We start from the raw sequence: 27,385 nt of genomic DNA, 5'->3' as shown, positions 1-27,385 counted from the left end.
CTTCAGCCAAAGGATTAAGGAGATTAGAGTGGGCTTGACAAATTACCACAGGGTTAGGGGGAAAAAATGCAGACAGAAAGTAGGCCAAGCTTAAAGAGGGAATGAAATGAAGTTCAAGAGAAAACTAATGGTGTGTGTGGACTCTGTACCTCTGGGGGGAGGGGAGGCTGTCAACCTAGTGATTTCAACAATTAAAGAAAACAATATCAATATAAAAATAGCGACTTATAAACTTCTCAGAAAATGTGAACATGGAGCAAAGTTAACCTCAGAAAATAACAATTTTCAAATAGATCTTGGCAACTGAAGAGGAGAAATACAAGGCCAAAAAATAAACTTGTTATGATAACAGGAACCAGGATTCTCTCTTAAAAGGAATTCTGCTTAAATAACTCATTAGTATTGGTCACTCCCATCAAAACAACCAAAATCAAAACTACTAACTCGGTCATCAACAGATTCCCCCTTGGAATATTTGGTTTTCTGTCCCTGAAGATTATCAGTTGGCTCAAAATAAATCACAATTAATCTAGACAAGAGCTAAAATGACTCTAGTGGCTATGTGAGAGCCTGGGAGAGCGTGCGACCTGGAAAGATTCTAAAGAGTTGAATGTCTACATTTTGGCAAAGGCACAACATGAGGGACCCAGGGGGGATCCAATAACTCTCCACAAACATCTCAAGTGTGAAAACAACAAGGAGGAACAGGAATTTCTTATCCTGGTACCAAATGTACTTCTGGCATTTTGAGAAGAAACAGAACATAAAACGTACAAGGAAAACAAGTCCAATTAATACCACCCAAAAATATTTTCAAGGTTCAATTGTAGGATTTCTTCTTGGGCTACTTTATGTAATTCCATTATTCATACCAACTCATTTCTAGCGATTTTAGAGGGGATTCAGTAATATCTTGCCTCTATCACTTAGAATGTTGCCTTCGGAATTTAAAGTGTTTCTTCAGACTCAAAAAATTACCAGGATCAGGAAATTAAAGGAGCAGTTTCTACTCAGCTGCAGTTCGTGAAACTGAAATCTGATTTTTCACCAGAATTCTCCAGTTTGTAAATATCGGCTCAAAGGAAACAAAAACAACCAAAACATACACAAATACATACACACTTGAACGCAGGCACATTAGACAGGCAAAACAAAATAGCCCACAGGCCCCGTCTAGCACTCAGGCTGCCAGTTTGTAAGATTCTGCTCTAAAATTTCTATCACTTGCTACTATTTTTCACTTTTATATTTAGGTATTTCAGGGCTCTAAAATTCAGCCAGCCTCTAAGCAGATACAAGTTAGTTACTATACAATATTTCTCCCAGATTCGGAGTATTCCACTCTAGACACCCAGCATCATTAGGGAGTTGTGTACACAGATAACCTTTCTGCTCTGTTACCATTTTCTTAATATTTAAGTAGAGCAGGTCTGCCAAGTTAACTGAGTGCTAGCTCCCAGAATCTAATTTAATTTGCTACAAAAAGTTACTGTAATAAAAATGCTTTTAGAAAACTGAAGCAAGCTGGATAAGATTGTATCAAAATCTTACTCCCTACCACCACCACCCCCAAAAAAAGAGAAAAGAATTTTACTTCCCCCACAAGCCTGAAAATGTTGGGGACACAAGAAAGGAAACAGGAGCAGTGGGACAAGAAAGGAGTGTCTGTAGTCTTTGGAATCTTACTCCCTTGTTTCTTCCCTGAGGCTACTCTCATTTCCTTCTCAGGACAGAAAGTCCCATCAATTCCCAGTGATCCTTTTGCCTGAGGCTCACTTGGGAGATATTGGGACCAGTAGGAGGAAAACAGTCCTTTAACTCCGTGGGGTCTATTTTTGGCTCCTGTGGGGCAGTTTTCATTGCCAGGCTCTAGAACAAATCTCATGAAAAATCACAGATATAGATGTATGAGCCTACCTGTGTACCTGCTGAATCAATCTCCCAGGCTGGGGACCAGGAATTTTTATTTTTTACAACTTGTATCTTTAGCAGGCTTCCCCAGGTGATTCTGATGTGCTGCCAAGTTTCAGAAATGCAAAACTCCCCTTTGATCTACACTACCGAGCTCATAACCCAAGAGTACTTGTAACAGTCTCTGTACATCACTGGGCATTAGCCAGAGGCATATGCTGTTCCCTCTTCCTGAAATATTTATGCTGCCTAACTCCTAGCACATCTGCTACAGTCTCAATGTTTATGTAACCCTCAAATTCATGCTGAAATCCTAAATTCATGTTGAAACCCCAAAACTGATGACAGTTAGAAAAGGGGCCTTTGGGAGATGCTTAAGGGCAGAGCCCTCACAAATGGGATTAGTGCCTTATAAAAGAAGTTCCAGAGAGATTCCTGCCCCCTCTCACCAAGTGAGGATACAGTAAGAAGACACCAACTAAAACTAGAAAGAAGGTCCTCTCAAGAATGTGATCCTACTAGCGCCTCGATCTTGGACTTCCAGACTCCAGAGCTGTGAGAAATAAATTTCTGTTGTTCATAAGCCACCCAGTCTGTGGTATTTTGTTCATAGCAGCCCAAACAGATTAAGACAACCCCTCACTTCCATCACTTTTACTCTATTCAGGTCTTGCTTGAATTCTCTGAGCTCCTTCATTCTCTAAGCCACAGTTCCCCTTCATCCGTCTTGTAATGGTTTGTGGGTTCCTTCCTTTACAGCACTTGCCAAAGTTCTTACAAGTGTTCTGAGTGGTTATTTAAAGATTTTATTTTTTTTTAATTCTTATTTATTTATGATAGTCACAGAGAGAGAGAGAGAGAGGCAGAGACATAGGCAGAGGGAGAAGCAGGCTCCATGCACCGGGAGCCCGACGTGGGATTCGATCCCGGGTCTCCAGGATCGCGCCCTGGGCCAAAGGCAGGGGCCAAACCGCTGCGCCACCCAGGGATCCCTGAGTGGTTATTTAAATGCCAGTTCCTAACTAGATAGTCAAGGTCCAAGAGGATCGAAATGACCTGTTTTGCCAACCTTTTTTTTTTTTAAGATTTTATTTATTTATTCATGAGAGGCAGAGACACAGGCAGAGGGAGAAGCAGGTTCCATGCAGGGAGCCCAAGGTGGGACTCGATCCCGGGGTCTCCAGGATCACACCCCAGGTTGAAGGCGGCGCTAAACCATTAAGCCACCAGGGCTGCCCATGTTTTGCCAACCACTGTAACCCCGTCCCCAGCATAAGGCCTGGCACAACGTAGGTGCTCTAGATATTTTAGTTACAAGTCACAAAATTGATGGTGTATATGGAAGAGAGTGAGATTAACTCCACTGAGTTCTGCATTAGCAAGATACATACCACCAACATACCAGAAGTGAACGGCCTAAAGTGTGAGATCATTTCATAATAAGCAAGTTGTTCTTTTCAAGGTTTAAAATAAGAGAACTAAATTGGAAGTAGGAAAGACCATTTGTGGGGCACCTGGGTGGCTCAGTTGGTTGAGCATCTGCCTTTGGCTCAGGTTGTGATCCCAGAGTCCTGGATGGAGGACTTCTCCTGTGTCTCTGCCTCGCTCTCTGGGTCTCTCATGAACAAATAAATAAAATCTTCAAATAAACAAATAAGGAAAGACCATTCGCACATATGAATGCAAAGTGAATCACTATTACACACAGTTTTCCACTGTGGATTAATTCACACGGTTAGGCTGGCAGTTTAGTGAAAATGGAAAGTTCAATTTAAGACTTGCCATGTGTCAAGGTGGTCCAACAATGAACTTGCAGCTTCAGGTGACACCCAGGTTTTGGAAATTAGGTGACAGAAATCATTCCTCACTAGTGCCATAAGAGGCCACAAGGAAATCAGAGACCATCAGGACTCAAAATCAGATTCATCTGGAGGGGTGTGGCATGGGACCACATAAGGACATCGAAGCAGTAGCAAATTTAAACCACTCGTAAATTCTGCTAGATGCCAGGAGTTATTTTGAGTGAATTAAGATAACTGTACCATTTACATGTATACCTCAAACTCTAAAAAATGGAAACCTATCATTTCTACTACTTTATAAGCAGATTCTCAAGTTCCCAGGATGGTCTTCCACTTTTTTATTTATTTTATTTTTTGGTCTTCCACTTTTATTTCTGAAGATCCAGCTCATCCTCATTTTTCCCACCTGCTGCCCCTTGCCACAGGTTAAGCTGAGCCAGGAAGGGCTTGATTCAGGCACTTTTCAGGCAGACTAGTCCCAAAAGCTTTAAATGCCGACTATATGCAAACACAGTCCAAACTTATCATTACTAGTCTTAACATTTTCTCTGAGCTGCTCTGCTACTTATGACTGCCAATTTGTCGCACTGACCTGGACAACCAAATCCCTACCAGTTTTTTGCCAAAAACATCAGGAATTTGTCCAGTCCGCACCAGTCCACTTCTATTATCCTATTCCAAGCCATCAATCATTTATCAACCCCTAACTGGTCTCCCTGCTTCCACCCTTGCCTCTCAAGCCATTTTCCACCCAGAAGCTAAAATGATTTTTATTTTCCAAAAAAGAGAAAGATCTATCACTACTCAAGATCTTCCAGCAGTCTCCAATTGTACTTAACAAGCAGAAGCAGAAAGATCATAGAACTGAGAGTTCGAGCTCTGGTTTTGCTACTAACTATAAATCTTAGCAAAATTATGTGACTTCACCCTCCTAGGCCATACTTGCAAAATGAACGGGCTGTTTAGCTTTAAAAGTCTAATATTCTAAATCCAGTATGCAATTTTATTTTATTTTTTAAAAGATTTTATTTATTTATTCATGAGAGACAGAGAGAGAGAGAGGCAAAGACACAGGCAGAGGGAGAAGCAGGCTCCACACAGGGAGCCTGATGTGGGACTTGATCCCGGGACTCCAGGATCACGCCCTGGGCCGAAGGCAGGCACTAAATCGCTGAGCCACCCAGGGATCCCCAGTATGCAATTTTAAATGCCCATCTTGGCTTATTCTATTTCTCTGTTTCAATAAAACATCTATTTCATAAATCCTATACCCATCCTGAGGTCTATGCTCAGCAACACAACATAGAGATGCCCTGGTTTTTCTCTCACTTTCATTTGATATCTTCAGGCAGACAAGAGGGATAGGAGCAACTGGGTGGCTCAGTTGGTTGAGTGTCTGACTCTTGATCTCAGCTCAGGTGGTCTTGATCCCTGGGTCATGAGCTCAAGCCCCATGTTGGGACCCACGATGGACATGGAGGCTACTTTAAAGAAAGAAAAGAGGAGCGTCTGGGTGGCTGAGTCAGTTAAGCATCTGCCTTTGGCTTAGGTCATGATCCCAGGGTCCTGGGACTGAGCCTGGAATCAGCTTCTTGCTAGGCAGGGAGTCTGCTTCTCCTTCTCCCTCTGCCCCGCCCCCACCATCACTTGGGCTCTGTCTCAAATAAATGAAACTTTTTTTTTTTAAAGAGGGATAGAGAGGAATCTCAGCCTTCCACTTGGGCAAGTCCATCTGATGTGGCAACTCTACAGCTGGAAGGTATCCACATAAGATCACCAAGTCCTGGCTGTACCCCTCAGATGGGTCATTTCAAGCTGCTAGACATCTTCCAGTTGACACAAAACTAAAACTGACATGCCCACAGAAAAACCAAGTGCAGATTTTTGTGAGACAGGCCTCTATGTGGTCAGAATATTGACCTCTTGATGATTTTTTTCCCTGTAGGATTTTAGCAAAGACTAAGTTTTAACTGTGAGAATGACTTATTCCAGAAAAGAATATCATTTTTTATGGAGAACCAACTAAAATATACAAACCACGTTCCACAAAATGAAAGGACAGTGTGGTGTAAGGAATTCACATGTACGTGGCTTGAAAATGAAGGAGGCAGGCAGACAAGAGGATTTTCCCAGTTTGGTTCGTTTTTTAAAATACTATTTCATGGAAGCCATGGGGAAGGGGTTGGCGGTGAAGAAACAAGCCACAAAACCCTCACACTCAGAAAACCAGGAAAAAACCTCCTCTTACTTGCCTTAGGGCAAATTAAGCAAATAAAGGAAAACCACTTAGTTACTCCCACTCCCCTTCTCTCAGGGCTACCAAGAGCCAACTTCCTCTATCGCCATGCTCTATCCTTCTGTCTCAATGTCACAAACAGCCCAAGATATTGCTAATATTCTGGTTCGATATTTAGTTTACCTGCTTTGGGATTAATACCTGCTTTTTCCAACCCCCACTCTAGGCTTTCCTTTGATTCATCAGAATACTAAAATTTGAGATTTTAATCCAACCTACAGTTTAAACAAACAAAAATATTTAATGCCCATTTTCTCAGGTGTGTGAACAGAAAATGAATGTTAAAATCTGTGAAATGTGAGATTAGTTAAAAGAGTTAAACAGATCCAAAACCCAGCCAGAGAGCACCAATATCCCTGCTTCCCAGATTCATTCCCCCTTTACCCCAAGACCTTAGCTCTGAATTCCCTCTTCACAGTGGTTGTTGCCCGGCACCCTCCATCTGCCCAGGGACTCCAAGGCAGTTGGCACCACAGCTGCCACTAGCGTGAGAATCCTGAAGAGAAACTAGACAGAGCTATCCTATTAAAATGAATGCTCACTGCAAACACAGGCCAAAGACAAAATACTTACATCTACTCAAACTGTTGACAGCAGATGACCCTGTGCCAGAAAACCCCATTCTTCAATCACCAAACCTATGGAGGATTTTGTGCATTTCAAATATCCACTCAGAAAATATTCAAGAACCATCACATGGTCCTATGTTTGAAATACACATTAAATCTGAGGAGCTCTTAGGCCTTAGAGAAATCTCAGCTTGGCTTATCTCTTTTTTTCCACCAAGAAAGCAGTAAGTTAGCCAGGACCCTCTCCCCTGGACGGTCAACTGGAAATCCCATTGGTTGAATGTACCTAGGTCCCCAGCTTTAAGACTGCTGGCCGGCAGTTTGAAACTTTCTCTAGGCACCAAGTAGTAGATAGTCTGGACTCAATTGTTCTCTAATTGTTTCCTGTGTGGAGGCTGACCTATATACTAGACTGTCATCTCGCCTAGGGCAAGGACCAATACTTGCTTGGCATCCTGCCCTGCGCTTAAGCATATGGTCATGCATTTGGTATACAATGCAAATATCTGATTTGTCTTAAAATTTGTTTAAAAGCAATTTTTAGTTGCTTTTTAATTTTTTTAATTAAGAAAATATGTTTGGGACGCCTGAGTGGCTCAGCAGTTAAGCAACTGCCTTCGGCTCAGGGCGTAATCCTGGAGTCCCAAAACAGTCTGCTTCGGGCTCCCTGCAGGGAGCCTGCTTCTCCCTCTTACCTGTGTCTCTGTCTCTCTCTCCATGTCTCTCATGAATAAATAAATAAAATCTTAGAAAAGAAAGAAAATGTTTAAATTTCTCCCTTATGTTTTTTAAACTCGGAAAACTGAACATACCTCATTTGATAAACAAAGCAAAGAAAATCCCACTAAGTTCTTCACTGTACAAATTATAAGGCAGGCTGATGACTGGCCATTATGAAAGGGGATCTCATTTCATTCCATTGGGCTCTAATTTGCTGCCTACCATTCCTCCCAGCACAGCACAGAAAATGTTTAATAAGTATTTCATTACAGTGAAATCTTCATAACTTAAGAGGTTAAAGGCAGAATTCTGCTATCTTGGTCATTTCTACCACTTGTTTTCCTCTCTCTTTCCCATTTTTCCTCAGCCTCTAATCAAGTCACATTCTGAAGACATTCAGACTCACTACAGCTCAAGAGCTGACTGTGGACAGAGCTATAACCTCTTCTAAACCAAAAACTGACACCTCGGAGGAATAGATTTTCCTCCTTCAAGATAAGGGTTATCTTTCCAGCTAAGCATCCAGGAGTCTCCCTTGGTTTTGTTTTTAAGCCTTAAGGAATTTTACCTTCTAGCACTATGTAAGAGGACTGATATCTGGGTACACACAAAAGCCTCCGGGTGATGGATATGCAAATTAGAATGTTTATACAATAGATGTAACTAAACCAAGGACATTACCTTAGCAGATAGGCTTTCAGACAAATTCACTTCAAACATTTCACTTTGCACTACTAATCTGAATTTTGGTGTAACTGTTGCTAATTTAGAATTTCAGTGATAAGATGTGTGCTCTGATTCTCTTCATTCAAACACAATGCTGCCATTTACCAAAGGAGAAGAAAAAGGAATTTTTTTTGTTGTTTAAAAAGATCAAGTATTTTGGTTACTTGAAAAAGCCATGAATAACATTCTGTATTGTATATTTGACTCACTCTCCCATAAGACATCATCACACCCCCAGTCTTCATTCTTAGGTGATAAAGAAAGAAAAAATACTAGAACAGAACTTTAGCTTCAGATTTTCTTGTAATTTACTGGGAACAAACCATTGGAAATGCTTTGCCTTCAATATTTTAACTTTTTTTTTTTTTTTTTTTACGGTTTGGATCTCAGAAAAACTGAGGCTGAGGAAGTATTAACCACCACCACTCCTTTCTTTTTTTTCCTCTAGAATGTTAAAATAAGTCAGTACTCCCCCAAACATACAAGTAAAAGCAAACAAACAAAAGCAATGACAGCTCAAAACCTTCCTGAAACTTTCTCATGATAAATATGACTGGGTTGTGGGTTATACAGGTGTATACATTTTTCAAAACACAGCAAAATGTACTCATGATCTCTGTATTTCACAGTATATAAATTATGGCTCAATGTTTTTTAAAAATACCTTCCTGAAAATCATATTTCACTGTCATCAATAATTCATCTCAGACCTGAGTTCTTTGTGGGTCAACAAAATCCTAAAGCCAAAAAGGAGTCTCATAACCCAAAAGCCATTGATACCCATGCCCCCAAGTCACCAGAAACTTCCATCTTGAATTCCCCTTCACACTGAAATTGCCCCAGATATGAAATTCCACTCACCTCACCCGACTGAGATGGCATCTTCAGTTTGGTGAGCTTGGCTTTGGCAGGCACTTTTAAGTCTGTTTTTTCAAAGGTCTGTTGCCGGTAGTCCTCCGGCAGTGGTTTCAGTTCAGGTGACTCACTAGGAGCCTGATCTTGACCGTCCATGGGCCGGACGTAAGCCGTGGGCTTCTGCTGCATCGCAACAGTTTTTGAGGGGAGGGAAGGTGGGGGGAAAGTCTGAGAAGGTGGCTGGGGAGGGGCCACCCCAAGGCCGGCAACTGCCACTAAATTGTCTTGAGGGGTCTCTTTATCATGGACCTTTGCTACTAGGTCTTTGGGAGATTTGGCTGGGCAATAGCCTTTACTATTACTGTTACTGCTGTGAATCTTGCTGCTTCCTTGTGTCCGGGGAAGAGCTTGCTGGTTGGAATGTACAGATGACAGGGGGGGCACTGGGGAAGGCAAGGAGAGTAAGGGAGAAAGCTCCCTCTCAGGAGCAGAGTCTGTCACCAAAGCACAGCGGTCTCCATCAGCTCTGCGGTCACCTTTTTTGTGATGACCAGAGCCGCACACCTCCTGACCAAGGCGATCTTGGGTTGGGTGCTGGCTGTCTGGTGGGCCATAGCTTTTGACATGAGGATTTGACATTGGTTCCATTCTTGGCTGTGCCATCTTTGGGTTCTGGCTTACGTTACCAACAGGAAGTGGTCCGGAGGCAGGAGTATTAACAGGCTGGTGGTGGGCACTCGTGTGGAAGGAGTGGGATGGAATGCTGCTCCCCTTTTCAGGAAATAAAGGATATCTTGGCTTTCCCAACCTATTTTCAGAGGCATCCAAGCGATGAGGGTGGGACTTGCTGCTAAAGAACTCCTTCACTTCTTCATAGTTTCCCAACATGTTCTGTATTCGACTGGATAGCTCATCACCTTTTTCTGTCTGGAAAAGAAAAATATAGCAGAGTTAGATACTGGAAAAAAAAAAATCTAAGGAAAATCATCATTTAATAAATGTTGTTACATAATACTATTTAAAGAAAAAAAATCCACTTCTATTTAATGTATAACATAAAATGTAACATGCAGTTTAAACTCAATTATCCTGTTGAGAAGCCCACCCTGGACAAATATTACTAAAGACAGGAGACTAACATTACAAAGGAAGACCACAAACTGGTAATTTGAATGGCAAAGTACAGAGAATTTTCAGTCTTTTTTCAAAGACAATCTAAGATAAGTGGTCTTATTTTCATATTTGTGACCCCTGTTCAAACTCACTTTCTATTACAGAGTGAAATATGGTGATAAATCAGGCTTTCTAGTATTCACTGAATACCTTGTAGGGCTCTCCAAAAAGGGGGATCTTTTCAGAAAATGCCTCTTTCTCTTGGTGAGCTTCCTGGTTGCGTCTTTCCTTCTCTCTAATTCGAAGCAGGTTCCGGTCTTCATTGTACAAGCTGTTTCAGATGCCACAAAGGAACAAAAACAATAAAATTTATCAGCGTCCAAGTTTCGTTTTGCATGTGTACATGTGTGAGGGAGGCCAGGAGAGGTCAACAAGAAGTGATAACAAAGGAAATGTTTCAAAGAAAGCGTAAGTCCCCCAAACCACTCCTGGATTGAGGCTGTGACCCTCTGGCCTTAAGTCCTGGCTCCAGAAACCTAAGCAGTCACTCTGGAATACTGCCCTTCGTGGCTCAGGACTGACTCCAAACTGAACAGTCTTTTATAGGCAGTCGTGGAAGAGCGACAAGATTAGCGTTATTTTTACTTTCAGCTTGCAAAATATGGGGTAGAGATAGAAGCTTTTCATCTGAAGGAGTCAGCAGGATGTGAACTTTAATAAGGCTGTTTTCCTGGATCACTATTATACATTTTGGAAGATTAAAATCAAAAGGTTTATTTCATAATTAAAAGATTACCAAGCACCCAAAACAGCATTTACTTCATTCTCTGCCTATTCTACCGGGAGTGTCTTGGCATGTTAAACCCCAAAAGATAATTTTAATTCTCATTTCAAATGTAAAGGATGGGAAAATCCAATTTTTTTTTTTTAAATATTCATGAGAGACACAGAGCAGGAGAGAGGCAGAGACACAGGCAGAAGGAGAAGCAGGCTCCATGCAGGGAGCCCGATGTGGGACTCAATCCTAGGACTCCAGGATCACCCCCTGGGCCAAAGGCAGGTGCTAAACCACTGAACCACCCAGGGATCCCCAGGAAAATCCAATTTTAGATGTCAGCTTTACCTACCGAGAAGTCTGATAATCTGATTGCCCTACTTAAACCACATAAAAATATATCCTAAATCATCAGCCCTGGCACTAAAAGGGTTAAAAATGCATTCACTGACAGACAAATGGCAGAAGGAAACCAACAAGAGTGCAGTTTTAGCTAGCATGTAATCCCAAAGTAGGCTGGCCACAGGTCAGCAACACAGGCCACACTCTCCCGACACTCATATGTGATATATAAGAATAATGATAGTAAGAACTATAAACTGACTTTTGTCCTCATACATGTATTTCTAGGGGAGCTACTGAATCCTTTCCCCCATCATTATGTGAATAAATAAGTAGGAAAAAATTAAACTGTCTTGCCAAGGTCACATGCACACCTTCACAAATTATAGTGCTGATCTCAGACACCCCTTTTCCTGGCCTCTCTGCTCTCATGACTTGTCTTATTTTCTCCAACAAGAGCCTACTTACTGTTCTCCCTGCTTCCCCAACATCTTGTCTCTCTAAACTAGCCTTCTCATAGAAAGAAATCCAACCTAAAGCTCTGGTTCCCATGCCACTACCCACATTTTAAAATAACAAGCATTTGATAGCTCTTTGCTGATGCAGAATTAACTCTAAATCCTTGCTATGGCATTAAAATTCTCCCAATAATCTAGTACAAATCTACTCTAGATATCACCCTACTGTTTCCCTGTAGACCTGCCTCATGCATTCTCCTTGACAGTCATGTCTACTTCCCAAACATAACCTTTAAAAGCAGCCTCTTGCTCTAATCTCATCTCTAGAACTCTGAATGATAATCAATTCTCCCAGGACCATTTCACACATGGAATATGATTCACCCACAAACCACCTGTATATTCTGGGCATTCCAGACTATTCCTTGCTCCTCACTGGTATCCTGGACCTTGATGCTTTCATTCTAATCAAACAAATTTCCTCTGCTTCTCTCTCAACCTCACACCCTTATCCCCGATTTTCAGCTACCAGCAAATCTCTAGGGTGGTTCCAATGTTACCCAATCTAAAGGCTTCCTTAAATTCACCAAGCATGTGCTAATATAACACAATGAGTGCTTCTCTCTCCTCCTCCCCTTTCCCCCTAGAATGTGAGCTCCATCAAAATAAAACCTCTCACTTCTCTCTCTCTTGATGCTAATGCACGGTACTTTACATAGAAACTAACCATTACTTTGTTTTGTTTTGTTTTTAAGATTTTATTTATTTATTCATGAGAGACACAGAGAGAGAGGCAGAGACACAGGCAGAGGGAGAAGCAGGCTCCATGCAGGGAGCCTGACATGGGACTCTTTCCCTGGACTCCAGGATCATGCCCTGGGCTGAAGGTAGGCACTAAACTGCTGAGCCACCCAGGGATCCCTAACCATTAGTTTTAAATTAAAAAACAGCCACTATGTTTATAATGTATTTTTAAAGACTTACATATAAATTTTTAAAGATTAACTCCGGAAGACATATGCAAAAACAATTTTTTAAAAATAGCCATCTATAAAGTTATTTTCTGCTTTTACCATAGCCTTAAGGTGGTGAGGAGGCTAAGCTACCTGGCTAAATTTACCTGGATGTGGCCAAAGAATTACCTGTTTAAGCTTACCATAACAAAAACTTTTCCTAAAGAATGGATAGCTTGATGTCATACTTTACAAGAGAACTACAAAGTGAACAATTTATGTTAGTCAACATACTGAAAAAAGTTGGAAAAAAAAAGACTAAACCAGAAACTAGCTATGGAATCTTCTTCAACAGAGTCTGAATCTCACATGTTTTGGACAGTTAGAGTTATTTCTGGTTGAAAGCAGCACAGTGAACCTGATGACCACTCAGGAATTCCTTTCAGTTATTTTATAACTTTTGGTAATTCTTCATTGGCTCAAAAAAAAAAAAAAAAAAAAACATGAGGGGCAGCTGGGTGACTCAGTGGTTGAGCCTCTGGCTCAGGGTGTGATGATTCCAGGAACTGGGGATTGAGTCCCACCTTAGGCTTCCCATGGGGAGCCTGCGCCTGCTTCTTCCTCTGCCTATGTCTCTGCCTCTCTCTCCATGTCTCCCATGAATAAATTAAATCTTAAAAAAAAATCATGTAACGTTAACATACATCCACGAGAGCCAATTAAGAGGGTTGATCAGGAAATAAGTTTTTTCCTTCCAACTTGCTTTTACAGCCACCTGCAGAGCAGGTAGGGCATGCAACTGTCTTGTAAGCAACCCGAAATGCCAAGCTTCTCTTTTCCACAGCTACTTGGTACATGTACCACACACAGGTAAGAAGCAGCTTCCCAAGGGCACCTGCTTTACCATCCTCATCACGAAGGGAGTTCTCCCTTTCTGATTCTGCAGGTTACACCACCACAGTCCCTACAGCTTTATTTGCTTATGAGTGTTCACAGCCTTTGGTTCCACTTCAATAACAGACTTCTGCCCACTTCTGATTTTTACCTTGGTCTCCGAGAAGGTAACCCAAATGCAAAGTTCTCAGTTCCAGATGGAAAGTGAGGGTGTGAGCAGTGGCACCCCAACTATAGGCAGCTTGGGGTCCTCACTTAATTTTTCTATCAACTCCACACATATTTTTAAGCAAAGCTACCCTGGCTTAAAAGTACTCAGGTATTTCTAAATTGATCAGCACAGCCTTATCTCCGTTATCATGGGAGTTTTACCACACTTCAATGTTTTATTTCTTAAGTAACAAAAATTGCTATGGAAATAATAAGAACCCAATTTTACAATGTTTCCAACACCGGCTTATGGCTGCTATGTGACTCAAAAATCCAGGTACCTCCCACAGGGGAAAAAATCCTATTAAATTAGGGACTCGGCTTAATTAGAGGTTTTACTTCATTAGTTTAAAAGTTAAAACCCACACCAAGATTTTATTGGCAGACAAATGTAATACTATACCAATTTTGAAACAACCTTTGAGTGTATTTCTTTTTTAATTAACCATTCATTACCCTTCAACTGAAAAACCTAGTGAGATGAGGAAAGACCTCATGAGTGTTACTGGTAGGATGAGTTTTATGAGTTCTAGACTTTGTGAGAGAAACTCACTCTCCCCCAACTGTCCCTTGGGTCTCACTCCCCAAGGCTCCTGGGCAGGGCAGAGGTAGGCCGAAGAGACAGTAAGTGACCAGTTCACAATTCCCAGGACTACAGAGGACAGGCTGTGAGCCCTCATTCTTCTGGACTGTCTACCTTCTCCTTGCAACTGTCAGGGTTTTACCAGTCACACTGGGGAGCTTTCTGGTTTACTTGGCTTTTACTTACTCTAAGTTTGCAATGGTTTAACGAATGGTTTGCTAAAGTTCATAGGCAAATTTTTTCATGAATATTTTTCTTTATTCTATTTTGACATCAGGGGAAATATTTTTTTTTTTAAATATCAAAACAATTAGTAGTCATGAGTGAGTAAATCACTGTTCAGCCTTACACATCATCTTTAATTCAAGGTGCAAAGACGGGGTCGACAGAAGAATCTCAAACGAGGGGATTTGAAGTACATGTCCTACATGATTCACAGACTTCATTACCTTTGAATAATTACAAGGTGACTATCACTTCATTTAATTAAATTAAAGGTGGCATTTCTCCTCTGGTGTGGAGGAGAAAACATTCTCCCTTAGGGGATAACCCCATCCCAACATCATCCTTTCACTGGACTTTCTCATTGTTCCACACAAAGCTACAAGTTCTCCTTCCCTGCTTTCTATGCAGCATTTTGGATTAGGTGAGAGGTTCCCAAATCAATGAACACTAGAATCAACCTGGAGGACCTGTTAAATCATGGAATGCAGAGACCTATCCCCCAGTTTCTGAGTCTGTAATCTGATGTGGGACGTGAGATCTTACACGTAACAAGTTTCTAGGTGTGCACACTCTACTTGGCTCTATGGATCACTCTAATAAAGCTTACCAAAAATGGGAGCAAGGATGACAGTACCAGCAGGTTGCCAAGAACTGCCACCACTTAGCAGCTGTTGTTCAGTCAGCACTGATTTAGGCACACCACATCGGTCTCCTATTTAATTTTCACAACTCTGTGAGAGGGAGATTATTAACCCCATCTTCCAGACGAGGAAAAAAAAATGAAGCTCAGATTAATTTGCTATTAAATGATAACCTTAAAATTCGAATGCAGGTCTGTTTGGCAAAAAAGCAGGTATTCTTAATCACAGTTCTGCTAGCAAGTTCTGCACAGCAAGGCTATATTAAATAGGGCAACAACAATATTAAATAGGGCAACAACAAAGAAGGTGTGCTGTGTGTTCATTTACAATCACTCGTAATTCCTTGGTCTCAAAAAGGTACACATCGATGATTCAGGTTTTATCCCTGCCAGCAGAGCAATCTCAGAGCCACAAAATGTGTTTGGTTCAATGTATCCACGAGGGTCTGTCCTTGCCTCAGGACCGGACAGAGAGCCCTTTGAGAGAGGAATGGCCAGCAGCATGAAGTTACTCCTCAGGTTATAAAAACCACACCACAATTCTTATTTTAGAGCCTTTAAAAAAAAAAAAATTAGAGCCCTTTTTAATTTACAGATTTGAGGTTACTGGCTCCATAACAACCTCTAAATTCACAAGTCCTCTCCAAAGTGCTAAGGGGCTCTTCACATTAATTTCTTTCAAGGACAGGCTGTAAATAAACTTGCACCAAAGCAGCCATTACATGCCTGATATCAGGCTCCACTCCCAGGAACTTCTGGCCACTAACCCAGGCAAGTTCCTAGAGCCTTGGTGCCACTTGCTTGGCCAGCCCAGGAGCCCCCTCCCCTGACCTGGGGAGAGAGAGACAGAGAGAGACAGAGAGACCACCAAGTCACATGATGATTTGAAGCAACCGAGGGCATTCAAAAATAAGGCCACATGTTGAAGTGCCCCTGGGGGGAGGGTGCCAAGTCTGACCACCCAGCAGATGGTCAGGAGTTTCCGCAGAAGTCTGCCTAAATAAAATAGGGAGTTACTTCCAGCGGCCATTCAGTCACCACTCTGTTGCTTTTGGATCACATACTACTGTCCCCCGTCTGCAAAGGTTCAGTACCGATGGATCAAAAAGATCTCTGCAACAAACCACTGCCCTCCACTTTTCCCCCCTCGTAAGCGAACTAGAAAGACCAAAGGGGAAACCACAGGCTCCAGCTTCCTGTGCCTGGTGGGCCCTGCAGAACACGAGTGCACCAGCCATTACTCGGGCGGAGCGGCCGCAGGTTTGCAGTCACAGAATCCTACGGCTGTAATCCACGCGGGAGCCCCGGTGAAGCCTGGAAGTCTAACACACACCAGGCTGCTCTCGCTTTCGGAGAGGTGCTGAACTCCTGAGGAATTCAGAGCTGCCCATTCAGCCCCTGAACGCAGTCACTCAGTCGAGCCCATGCTGGGGCCTGTCAGGGCCCATTTACTCTGACTTCTCAAATGTCCCTCCTTGCCATCATGGGTAGATGCGTTACAACACTGTGATAGAATGAAGAAATCACAGTTCTGGTATGGATTAATGAGAGAGATCCTCTTTCTCAATTTCCCTTGCACTAAAAAAGAAAGGAAAAGAACATAGGTGGAAGGAGGAAAAGACACTATAAGTAACAGGAAGGGCCAACTTGAGCGTGAGCGATGGGGCCATCATCTGGCTGTGAGCACCTACGTCCAGGCTGGAGCCCACGGGCCCTGCTGCTAATCTAGGTTAGTCATGCAGGATCACCAAATGCCATTGGGTGCTTCCATGGCAACCCTGGGCCCCCAGGGCAGGCTATGCACAGCTGACTACCCATTTATCACCCTTGACTGACCACTCCACACAGACCTGCCTCTAACAGATGTGACCATTCTCTCTAGAACTCACATTTAAAAGTTGAATTCTTCCTTGGGGGATAGAGTGTAATTTCTCCAGTGTATTTATCTCCCTAGGCATGGAAGAGACATTTGGCAGGAAGGAAAGGAAAAAATCCTAAAATCTAAAACATAGACTAATTTTTGAAAAGAATGAGTCTTTTTACTGTTTTAGGAGGACTATGCCATTCTGATTTGAATGGACAAAAGAGAAAACAAAACGAAAAACTCTCAGTCTATTCACAAAAGTTGGAAAGGGTGGTTTAAAGATTGGCGATATGGGACGCCTGGGTGGCTCGGCGTTTGAGCACTTGCCTTTGGCTCAGGGCGTGATCCTGGAGTCCTGGGATCGAGTCCCACAGCGGGCTCCCTGCATGGAGCCTGCTTCTCCCTCTGCCTGTGTCTCTGCCTCTGTGTGTCTGTCATGAATAAATAAATAAAACCTTTAAAAAAAAGAGAGACTGGTGATATGATATGTCACAAAGTGACAGAGACAAAAGGATAGCAGCTTTGGGTTCTTACTCTCATGCAAGCGACTTTTTTATTTTGGAAACCACCTCTGTTGACTTTTTTTTTTTTAAGATTTTATTTATTCATAGAGACACACACAGAGAGAGAGAAGCAGAGACACAAGCAGAGGGAGAAGCAGGGTCCATGCAGGGAGCCCGACACGGGCCTCGATCCTGGATCTCCAGGACACACCCTGGACCGAAGGTGGCATTAAACCACTAAGCCACCGGGACTGCCCACCTCTGTTGACTTTTAAAGTCCATCTTCAGGCCCTTTGCCACCATGTTTCTCTAGTCCTACAATCTAACATTCAGGGAACATTTTTCACATACTGGCTTTACAGGACAATGTCAACATATTTCAAAGCACAAAGTTCATTTTGCCATTAAATCTGTATTACTCATCAATACACTTTAAACATGAGAAATCAGAGTGGCTCCATGTTTGAAAGAAGAAATGTTGCTTCAAAGAATGGGGAATTTTTTCCCTCTTTTGCTTTGTACATGTGAAAGAATTTGCAACAGGTTTTCTTGTAATAAAAATCACTCAGCTAAATCTTCCAAAGATTTCACCTTTATTACTTCCCCCATCACCTAACACACACAATAAATGCAAAGAAAAAACAAAGATTTAACCCTTAATTTCAAAGACCAAATCTGATTTAATATAAAAGAAAAATCAGCCAAGTGAAATGACAAAATAGAATTATGTCACTCTTTTTTCCCTGGAGGAGCTCCAAGGGGATTATCTCAAAGTACAGCTCTGCTACTCACTTTTGCTTGCCACAGAAGACTCAGCCTCATTAGAATACTGAAGGAGTTGTATATCACTCCATTTTGCAAAATTAAATCAACCTTTAAGATATTTTTATATATCTTATAGACATACTATGAGTTTTGAATTGAGAGAGCCTCAACTTGGGCGAACTTGAGTAAAAGGTCAGGCACTTCCATCCTAATGAGAGACACGTTAATTTACCTTTCAAAATGAACCTGCCAGGTATTTTTCTACATACGTTAGTATGTAGCAAAGGTCTAATAGGATTCATTTTACAAATATCTATCAGGAAGAAGCACCAGATTAGGGTAGAGGAGGTAAGGAGTAGTATAGTGGTTTAAGGAATATTTTAACTTTTTTTTTTTTTTTTTAATGAGAAGGTATCCATTCATTATTTGTGCAGTTAAAAATTTTGATTAAGAACAAAAGAAACTGCCTCATGTAACAACATCAAGATCAGGGCTAAAGAAAAATTGAGGTGTTGAACATTTTGCCACTAACTCTCACTGGAACCTATGAACACTGATTTTGGACCCTGGACTCAGTCTTCAATCATTACTAAAAATTACAGACCCATCTGCATAAAGCAGTGCCTTAGAGACTATGTTCCAAAGTTCAAACACCAGCAGCTGATTTTTTTTCTTAGAAAACCTGTCTCACTATAGCCCATTTTGGTTACCTTAATAGATCATAAATATATTTGGAGAGGCATTTGTATCCTATTGATGGAAAAGCACAAGAATTTGTCTTCTTCAATAGTCTTAAAAGGGCAGTGAGGGAAGCTGTGTGGGTGGGGATACAGAGCTCCAACAAGAGGACGATGAGGGGAGAGGAGACAGATGAGCTACTGTGTTCCTATGCATAAGACATAGTACTTTACCTTCTAAACACATTTAAAACACAAGCACACACATTTTAAACATTTTTTAAAAATCAAAAAACTAGTACTGACTGAGGAAGGCCATCATGCAAACGGCACAATTACACAAACCACAACACTGAAAAGAAATCACTCCCGACCTTGAAGATTTGACAATCTATGTGCTAGGGGTTAGTAAAATTTGCTTTTAATGCTATTTGAAATGAGAACATATTAATGTAACTAAGAAATTCCAGAAAAAGGCAGTCTCTCAGAGGGGATCCCTAAAATTCCAACACTTCCTACTTGCAGTTAACTGAAAGCAAGTACAGAAATGACTCTCCCCCTCCCACAGTGGCAACAGGCTCACTAGAGATAAATCTGCCACTTGACTATTTCTGTTCCCTCATTTAGTTATAAAGGTCCCTGGTGTTCGGAACTACCTCAGACCGCCTGCCTTATTGGCAACTGTACATTTGGCACCAGTCAGAAACATGGGCAGAAGCTGTTGGCTCTCCCCTGCAGATCTCGTCTGTACTAGGATCAACCAGAGCACTGGCCTCATTACCATGCCATTCTTCTTTCACACTCAACTGACCATGAAGGACCACATCACACACCTATAAAATAATGAGGCTGGTGAAAGTCTGTATTATAATAGCCACAAAATAAAAGAATGTGGTGATCATAAACTAAGAAAGAATGGAGACTATCTAGCTCAAAGTTCTAGACTTTTATGCTTGTCTCATTTAATTCATGCTCAACCAAAAAAAAAAAAAAAAAGTTTGGGATATTAAATCTATTAAACATCCAAAATTTAAATGAAGTGTTGTGTGGACTTCCTTACTTCTGACTTGGGAGCACAGCCCCACAAGGCTTCTTGTCCTCAGCCACTTAGCTCCACACAGCTGCCTCACAGAAAATGCCTTTATAAAAATCATGAATCTGATCTTATTACTCACCTATTTACAGCTTTTCTGAGCCCAATGCTGCCTACAGGATTAAAACTACAGTGGTTAAGCCAAGCAACACCCTTCAGTACCTGGCTTCAACTTACCTCCAACCTTCAAGGGGTAAGACCTCTTTCTGCTCATTTCTCAAACAAAAATGGGGAAGACCCCATTCCTGCGCCCCTTCCCAATACTATGAACACAAAGAACTGGGGGATGTAGGAAAAAAGCACAGCCCTTATCTCTGCCAGTTCTCTTGAGAACTCTCCCCCTTTCGAAGCCTTCCCAAATATCCCTGCCTCTCCATCAGGGTCCCTAGCCCCAAACTCCATTCTCACCTCCAATCTCTGATGTGAATGATTCCTTTCTCTGGAATACATCTATTCCTGCAAGTCTTTCCATGTTTACATTTACAGAAATGAGACAGACTGTACACGTGCCTACAGATTTTCTTTATCAGACTGTGAGCTTCTTAATGGCAAGGACTCTTCCTGAGAGCACAGGGCTTAGAACTAGAAAGTGATGCTTAATCTACTATCCTTGACTTAGTGATTACATTCAAGCATTACTCAATTCCAAACAGTCGAGAATTCTCCTGAAGCCTGCCAGTCTTACTCATTATTTGATGACAAAATACGATTCATTGTCTCATACCTAAAACTGATTTTACCAGACTGTTGTACCCATCAAATGACTCAAACCGAGAAGGAAGCTGACATCTCTCTTTCCTAGGTCAGCCATGAAAGCTGCCTCAGCTAACACCATATGTCTCAGTTAATATTAGGGTTTTTATTCTTCAGTTTGCCATATTATTAGTCATGAAAGTCCAAGTATACTACACCAAAAAAAAAAAAAAGGCTAAATAACATTTATAGCAAATACACATTCATTTTAAATCAAATAAGATTCAGAATAATATTAATAAGCTGTCCCTAGGACTAAAACTTCAACAAAAATCCCACAATGAAAAAAAAATCTCTCCATGCTGTTTTAAATGCATTGTGGGGAAAACAAAACAAAACAAAAAATACAACATCTAGAAAGTTTTAAAATGCAAATGAGATTACATGGCTCCTTCCACTGCTGTAAGATCAGCATAGGCTTCCCTTAGAATTCAAGATTAAAACCCAGAAGGTTGATCTATAAGGCTCTATCTCCAGCACACTATCTCCAGATATAAGCCCCTCCCCCCTGCCCTTCTCAAGTACTAGCCACACTGGCATTTCCATGCCTAGAACCGGTAGAGTTGTGCATTGCTGATCCCCTACTTGGATGCTCCCTCAGGAGAGTGGAGGACAATGTTGCCAGCAACACCTTCGGGTTAAATGAGCTCCTCAGTGAGGTCCCAGATTTAAATGAGCACTTGGCCTCACCAGCAGGAGTTCTGCAGCACTTCACCCTGCTCCATCTCTTTTTATCACTATCTAAAAATTATCTCGTCTATTCATTTATCTGTTCAATTATGTCTGGCTCTCAGGCAGCTCAGGTGGCTCAGCGGTTTAGCGCCTGCCTTCGGCCCAGGGCATAGTCCTGGAGATCTGGGATCGAGTCCCACATTGGGCTCCCTGCATGGAGCCTGCTTCTCCCTCTGCCTGTGACTCTGCCTCTCTCTCTCTCTCTCTCTGTGTCTCTCATGAATAAATAAATAAAATCTTTAAAAGAAAATTATGTCTGGCTCTCCACACTCACTTCCTCCAAGAACATATGCTACAGAACGTCAGTCACCTTTTCTCTCTTGCTCCACACTGTGGAGCAAGCACTAACCCATTAGGCTAAGGAGTACTGACTGAATGGATGGAAATCTGCATACAGATGCAGAACCTCAAGTAGTGTCTTTTTTTTTTTTTTTCTTTAATGAACAACAAATTATACAATCTGGAGCTAACAGAAACATTTTCAAAAGACAGTATTTTTTTTTTTAAAACTTGGCAGTTATGGACAGCATCCCACAAATAAGATTTACACATCAATCAAATTTTCAAGTACCACACAGAAAGCAAGAGAAAAACAAATAATTCCTAAATTCATCTTGTATCTCATGAGACTGCTAAAATGCCTCTAAGGGATTTAAAAAAACAAGAAAAGCAACTACTCTCAAGAAATTATTCAGGAACAAGTTTATTTTTTTGTTTGTTAAGACGAGTCATAAGAGATCAAATATACTAAGGGGATTTTTTTTGTCACTTAACATCTTGAGCAGCATATAATTCCCCACATATATCAAACTGAATGAATTACATTCTACAGAACAGCTAAGACAACTACAGGATTTACCATTCCAAAAGGAAAAGTCCCTCCCAATGACCGAACTTCCAACACACACACATTCCAGAGAACCAATTGCAGCACATACGATAAGAAGAACTGTTTGAAACTGGGCCAATGTACCAAGTGCTGCTTCAGCCAGAATAAATGCTCAGCATTCAGACTCACTAACCAACAGCAAAAAGCAACAGGAAAAGGCTTACTTTTGGAAAATGAAAGGAAAAACAATGTCTATGTATTGATAAGAACAGTCAGGAACAATGGGATAATAAGGAAACTGGCAAGAGGTGATTTACTTTTCTAAAAAAGAAAATGTTAAGAAACATTTATTCTTTAAATGAATATGTAGAGACCCATTAGCACATTTCAGTTACTGAACAAACAAAATAATGTAGGGCTCCTCCTCTGCCCATTTAATGAAACTCATTCCATTATGGGAGTATATTGAAGACTAAACTTAAGGATGGATTTTCCATCCCCTGGTCAACACATAACCTCCAGTGGAAGCCACTGCCAATTATACTTTAAACCTAGTTAAACAAGCTGCTGTGGACATGTATATATGAAGAGATAAACTTTCTACAACTAAAAAAAAAAGAGGCGGGGGAGGGTGGTTAGGCTCTAACACACATGGATGTAAAACACAAAGATAATCCTAACTCACTTGCATATCACACAAAACAGACAATAATGTAAGAATCAAGTGTTGGTATGTTTTTACAGAATCATCAGGTTTTTTCTTTACCTCCTGACTTACAGTTATCTTCTTTTAGTTAACTGCCCATGTCACATTTGTTTTCACAGAAAGAAAGCTTAATGTCATAAAAGCTAGAGGCATTCATTATCTCTTCCATTTTATCCTACAGACATTTCAAGAAGGAAGAACAGGGAGATTATTATAGGAGAAGAAAGCTGGAAACGTGTATTGGTATTTTATATGGCAACAAGCAACAATTACATGTTTCTAAATATTCTCATTTTCATCATAACCCCAGCTCACCTCCTACCACCGGCTATAATTGGCATCTCCTGAAAGCTAAACAGTAAGTCATTGTTTTTCTGGAGAAGTCTCCCTTCATTTTGACCTCTGCTAAGCAGTGTTATGAGCCTTACAAAGCTTGTCAGGATTCCTTGGGCTGGATTTTGGCCCAGCCATGGACATTTATATGCAGAATATATCATCTTTTCCCCATCACTGCCAACAGGCAGTTCACTTGCTTAAAACAAAGGGTATTTATCAAACTTAATACAGCACCCTCTACCTTCTTCAACACCAGTAAACTAGAAGCTTGAGAGTTCACTTAATTTTTTTAAATACACTTCAAGAGCTTCAGAGTTTATAATGCTTTAAAATTTTAAATTTGCTTTAAAATTTAACTCTGTCTTTGAAAAGCAGAAGCAAATAGTCCTATTGTAAGGAAACAATAAGCAAACATTTAAAATAACCAAATGCACTGATGCTTTATATTAACAGTGTCTGATTGTAAAATGGTTTCTTCCAACATCATCGCATTTTAAATTTTATTGCACCTAAGGTTATTTAAGAGCACAAATGCACTTCTATGGTTTTCCATAGTCCAACTAAGACCTTCAGCCTCACAGAATAAAAACAGAAAATCTATTTGTTTCCAGTCAATATTGACTCCCTTCCTATGTGCTAGACCTAAGGACAAAAGAGTAAGGATTCTACAATCTAGCGGGAGAAATACAAAAGGGGGTAGGGGCAGACTGCTAAGATTGATTGCAGAGGCTGGTTACAAGTGCCACAAGCACTAAAGAATCAGAGGAGAAAAACATCAACTCTAAAGGAAGGAGTCTGGGATGATTTAATTAGGAGCAGTGACATCTGAGCTTGAAGAACAAACAGGGGTTTGGAAGAGGGGAAGGGGTCCCTATGCCCCTGCTGAGAAAGCATGTAAGTCCTGGAGGGGTGATCATTCACCATGGGATGTTTGCACCATCTTATTTACATCATTCCCCAACTACAACTCCAAATTTCTCCTAAAAAGGGTCCAAAGAACCACTGATAATTCAAGGGGATGACAGCCTTTTTGCAGCCACCCAATCCACCTGGTTGGCCCAGAGCCTCAGTGATATTTTAGGGCAGCAAGCCCCTAAGAATTGCCTGTGGACTTTTCTCCTCCTGAAACAATGACCTCAAATTATTTGTTCATGAAAAACCATCAATTTTAGGTAATGAACAGAGTGGGGATGTCAAAGTTCAGAATGCAAATGGACTTAGCTGTGGCCCCAGATGATCACAAAAACAAAACTGACCACTCCTCCCAGCCCTCCATCCTCCTCATTGCCCCAAAGAACACAGTCCTGGTGCCCAATGGATACAGAGCCTTGCTGTGCAAAGTCTGGCCTGACTTCCTAATTCAAATGGTTTCACACTATTTTCAAGACTTCCTTGTATCCTTGCGTGTTTGTTGAACCAGCAGCCACAATTCCACGATTTAAAAAATTCAGTAATAAATGTAAAAGGAACATTTAGTTGAACATCCCCATGTGATTGTTCCTTGATTTCCTAACATGCTTAGCTCAGAAATTTCAGGCTTTTAAGTAAAATCAATTTAAAAAGAATAAGGCTACCAGCAGCAAAGAGGGAAAAAATTTGTTTGAACATTCCAATTTGAATGATCATTGAGCAATGCTTAAATTTCAACCTAAAAATGTACAGTAAACAAAGTTAGCAGAAACAAAAAGATGGACTAGACCAGAGGTTAGCAAACTGGCTTGTGAGCCAAATCTGGCCCAGCTGCTTGTTTTTATAAATAAAGATTTATTGGAACATAACCCTGCCCATTTGTTTACACACTGTCTATGGTTGCTTTGGTCCTGGAACAGCAGAGCTGACTAGTTGCAACAAAGACTGTGTGGATAGGCAAAGCCTGAGATATTTACCATCTGGTCCTTTACAGAAAAGGTTTGTCAGCCCTTGGACTAGATCCTAAATTATTAAGAAAGACAGAGGGTGAATTTTTAAGTTTATTTTGAAGTGTTTCATTTTAAAGGAGTAAAGTACAGACTATTTCTGAAATGTCTTCTGAAACATGTCAGTCTTTCAGGAACACCAAATTTCTCTCTTATCAGCTTTCCTAACTTGAGGGCGAAAGATGAGAAATCTCTACTCTTATCTCTAATTTTAATGCCTTACTTTTTTATTCCAAAAGACTGGTATAATGTAGTGTGTGATGCACAGTGTGCCAAGCTGGCTGCCTCCAGGGTTTGGCACCATTCACTGTACGATGTTATCTATTACCTCCAGGACTCAGCTCTAATACCCTGCCTGGCCTAATGGTCAACAGCCTCAAAAGGGTTGTAGAAATAGTGTGCTGGTGGAAGCCTGGGAAACGAGGAGGCATAAAAACCAACCCAGTCACTGGTTCCAGCTGCATCTTCAATGCAGTAATAGACTTCATGCTACAGCTGTATATGATTTAGGGTGAAATGAATGGGAAAGGACAGAATATGAGGGAGACAGCAGAGCAAAGGAAAACATCAGGAGAGGCTCTGGGATTCAAAATCCCAAGGCACAGCAAGTCCATCCAACTTCCCTGAGCTATCTACTCCAGCAGGCGGGTGTGGTTTGTGGAAAATATGAAGAATTAAGCCAGTGGCTGCTATTAAAGGTCAGAACTTACTGTTCCTCAAATGTCCTGGTTCTTTAGAAGTCTGGTGGGAGACTACACCACTAGATTTGAATACCTTCATTTAAATAAAAGGACATTTGTCAGGTTGACAGTGTAAGGAAACAGGCTGACAGCCTTGATAAAATTAAACCAAGATCTTCAAAATGAATGTGGACTGAACCTCTTACACACTTTAATCTTATTCCTTGGATTTAAACCTTCTAGGGGATCTCTCACTAATTAAGGCTGCTATCTTCCCTCTGCCCCAGGGAATGCTGCTTCCACTACAACTCTGGCCCAATCACAGATTCAACTAACTATTCCCTTACTATAAAATAGCTAGGAAGTGGCTGAAATATTTACATAAGACTTTACCAAAACCTGGAGAAGAACAGAATAGAAATAAACAGGTAACATTCAATCAGATAATTTGATTGACAAATTACAACTTGCCCCACTTCAGCTTGGGGCCCCTGGTTGTCTACAGACCCACCACCAGGTTACTTGGGAAAGCATTCCTGTATTCCCAGATTCTCTCATTCATCCTGGCAGAAGACGGAGGCTCTGAGAACCCTGAGCCCACCCATGCAGGATGAGTGACACTGAGTCCACCACTTTCAGGAAAGACCCCATTCTCCCTACCAGTGACTTCCATAGCATGATCCTGGAAGAACACAACCCAAACACCCTGGCGCCCCTCTACTACATGCACTCTTTAAGCATCAGGCTTTAATTGCACTCTGTCACATGCATCCCACTGTTACCCAGAAATAGGGAGGTCTTAAAGAATGGACAGGGGGCTCTACTCCCATGAAGCATCTTGACTGGGCAAAGAGCTAATCCAAAAAAAATTCAATGATTTTGGACTTAAGCCGTCAAAGCACTCTGTAAAGAAGGCTTTGCTTGTTTCAAAGAAAGCAGTCCCCATGTTGCCCAGTCACAGACTGAAGAAATTGTAGTCTATGAGTCAGGGAGAAGTCATTTTAAAAGCAATACTCAAGGGGCACCTGGGTGGCTCAGTCGGTTAAGCATCTGACTCTTGATTTTGGCGCAGGTCATGACCTCAGGGTCCTGGGGTGCAGCCCCACAGCTGGCTCCACAATGGGGGTGGGGAGTAAGGATTCCATCCCTCCCCCTGCTTGAGGTACTATATCTCTCAAAATACATCCATCTTTAAAAAATGAGAAATACACAGAAACTAAACCTTGAAAGGAGGACAAATAAAACAGAGTGAGTCCATTTACACATCTTCTAATCATCTTCCCACATGCACACCAAATATAATGACCCTAAAATTAGTCCTACATTTTTGGAGGGATTTGGGTTACGCAGACATATACTGCTGTCAAATGCACCAGTACACTTAAAGTTTGTGCGTTTCGTGGCATGTGACTTTTGTGGTGAAAGGGGGAAAACCCTGTAAATAAATACTTTAATGACA

The 27,385-nt window shown here is 41.3% G+C and overlaps 1 protein-coding gene across 5 annotated transcripts in view; it reads right to left on the bottom strand.

The window, feature by feature from the left end:
* Positions 1–27,385, bottom strand: part of AFF1 (ALF transcription elongation factor 1) — a 202,457-nt gene that overhangs the window by 81,344 nt on the left and 93,728 nt on the right. For all 5 annotated transcript variants that reach the window (XM_077882800.1, XM_077882798.1, XM_077882799.1 and 2 more), the window contains 2 exons: positions 10,203–10,323; positions 8,886–9,806 (listed from right to left, as the gene is read on the bottom strand). In XM_077882800.1, coding sequence (XP_077738926.1) covers positions 8,886–9,806; positions 10,203–10,323 — 1,042 coding nt within the window. The remainder of the gene's footprint in view (positions 1–8,885; positions 9,807–10,202; positions 10,324–27,385) is intronic.

The sequence above is a fragment of the Canis aureus genome, chromosome 33 (assembly GCF_053574225.1).
Source record: "Canis aureus isolate CA01 chromosome 33, VMU_Caureus_v.1.0, whole genome shotgun sequence".
Classification (NCBI taxonomy): Eukaryota; Metazoa; Chordata; class Mammalia; order Carnivora; family Canidae; genus Canis; species Canis aureus.
This window is presented reverse-complemented; position numbering and strand designations above follow the sequence as displayed.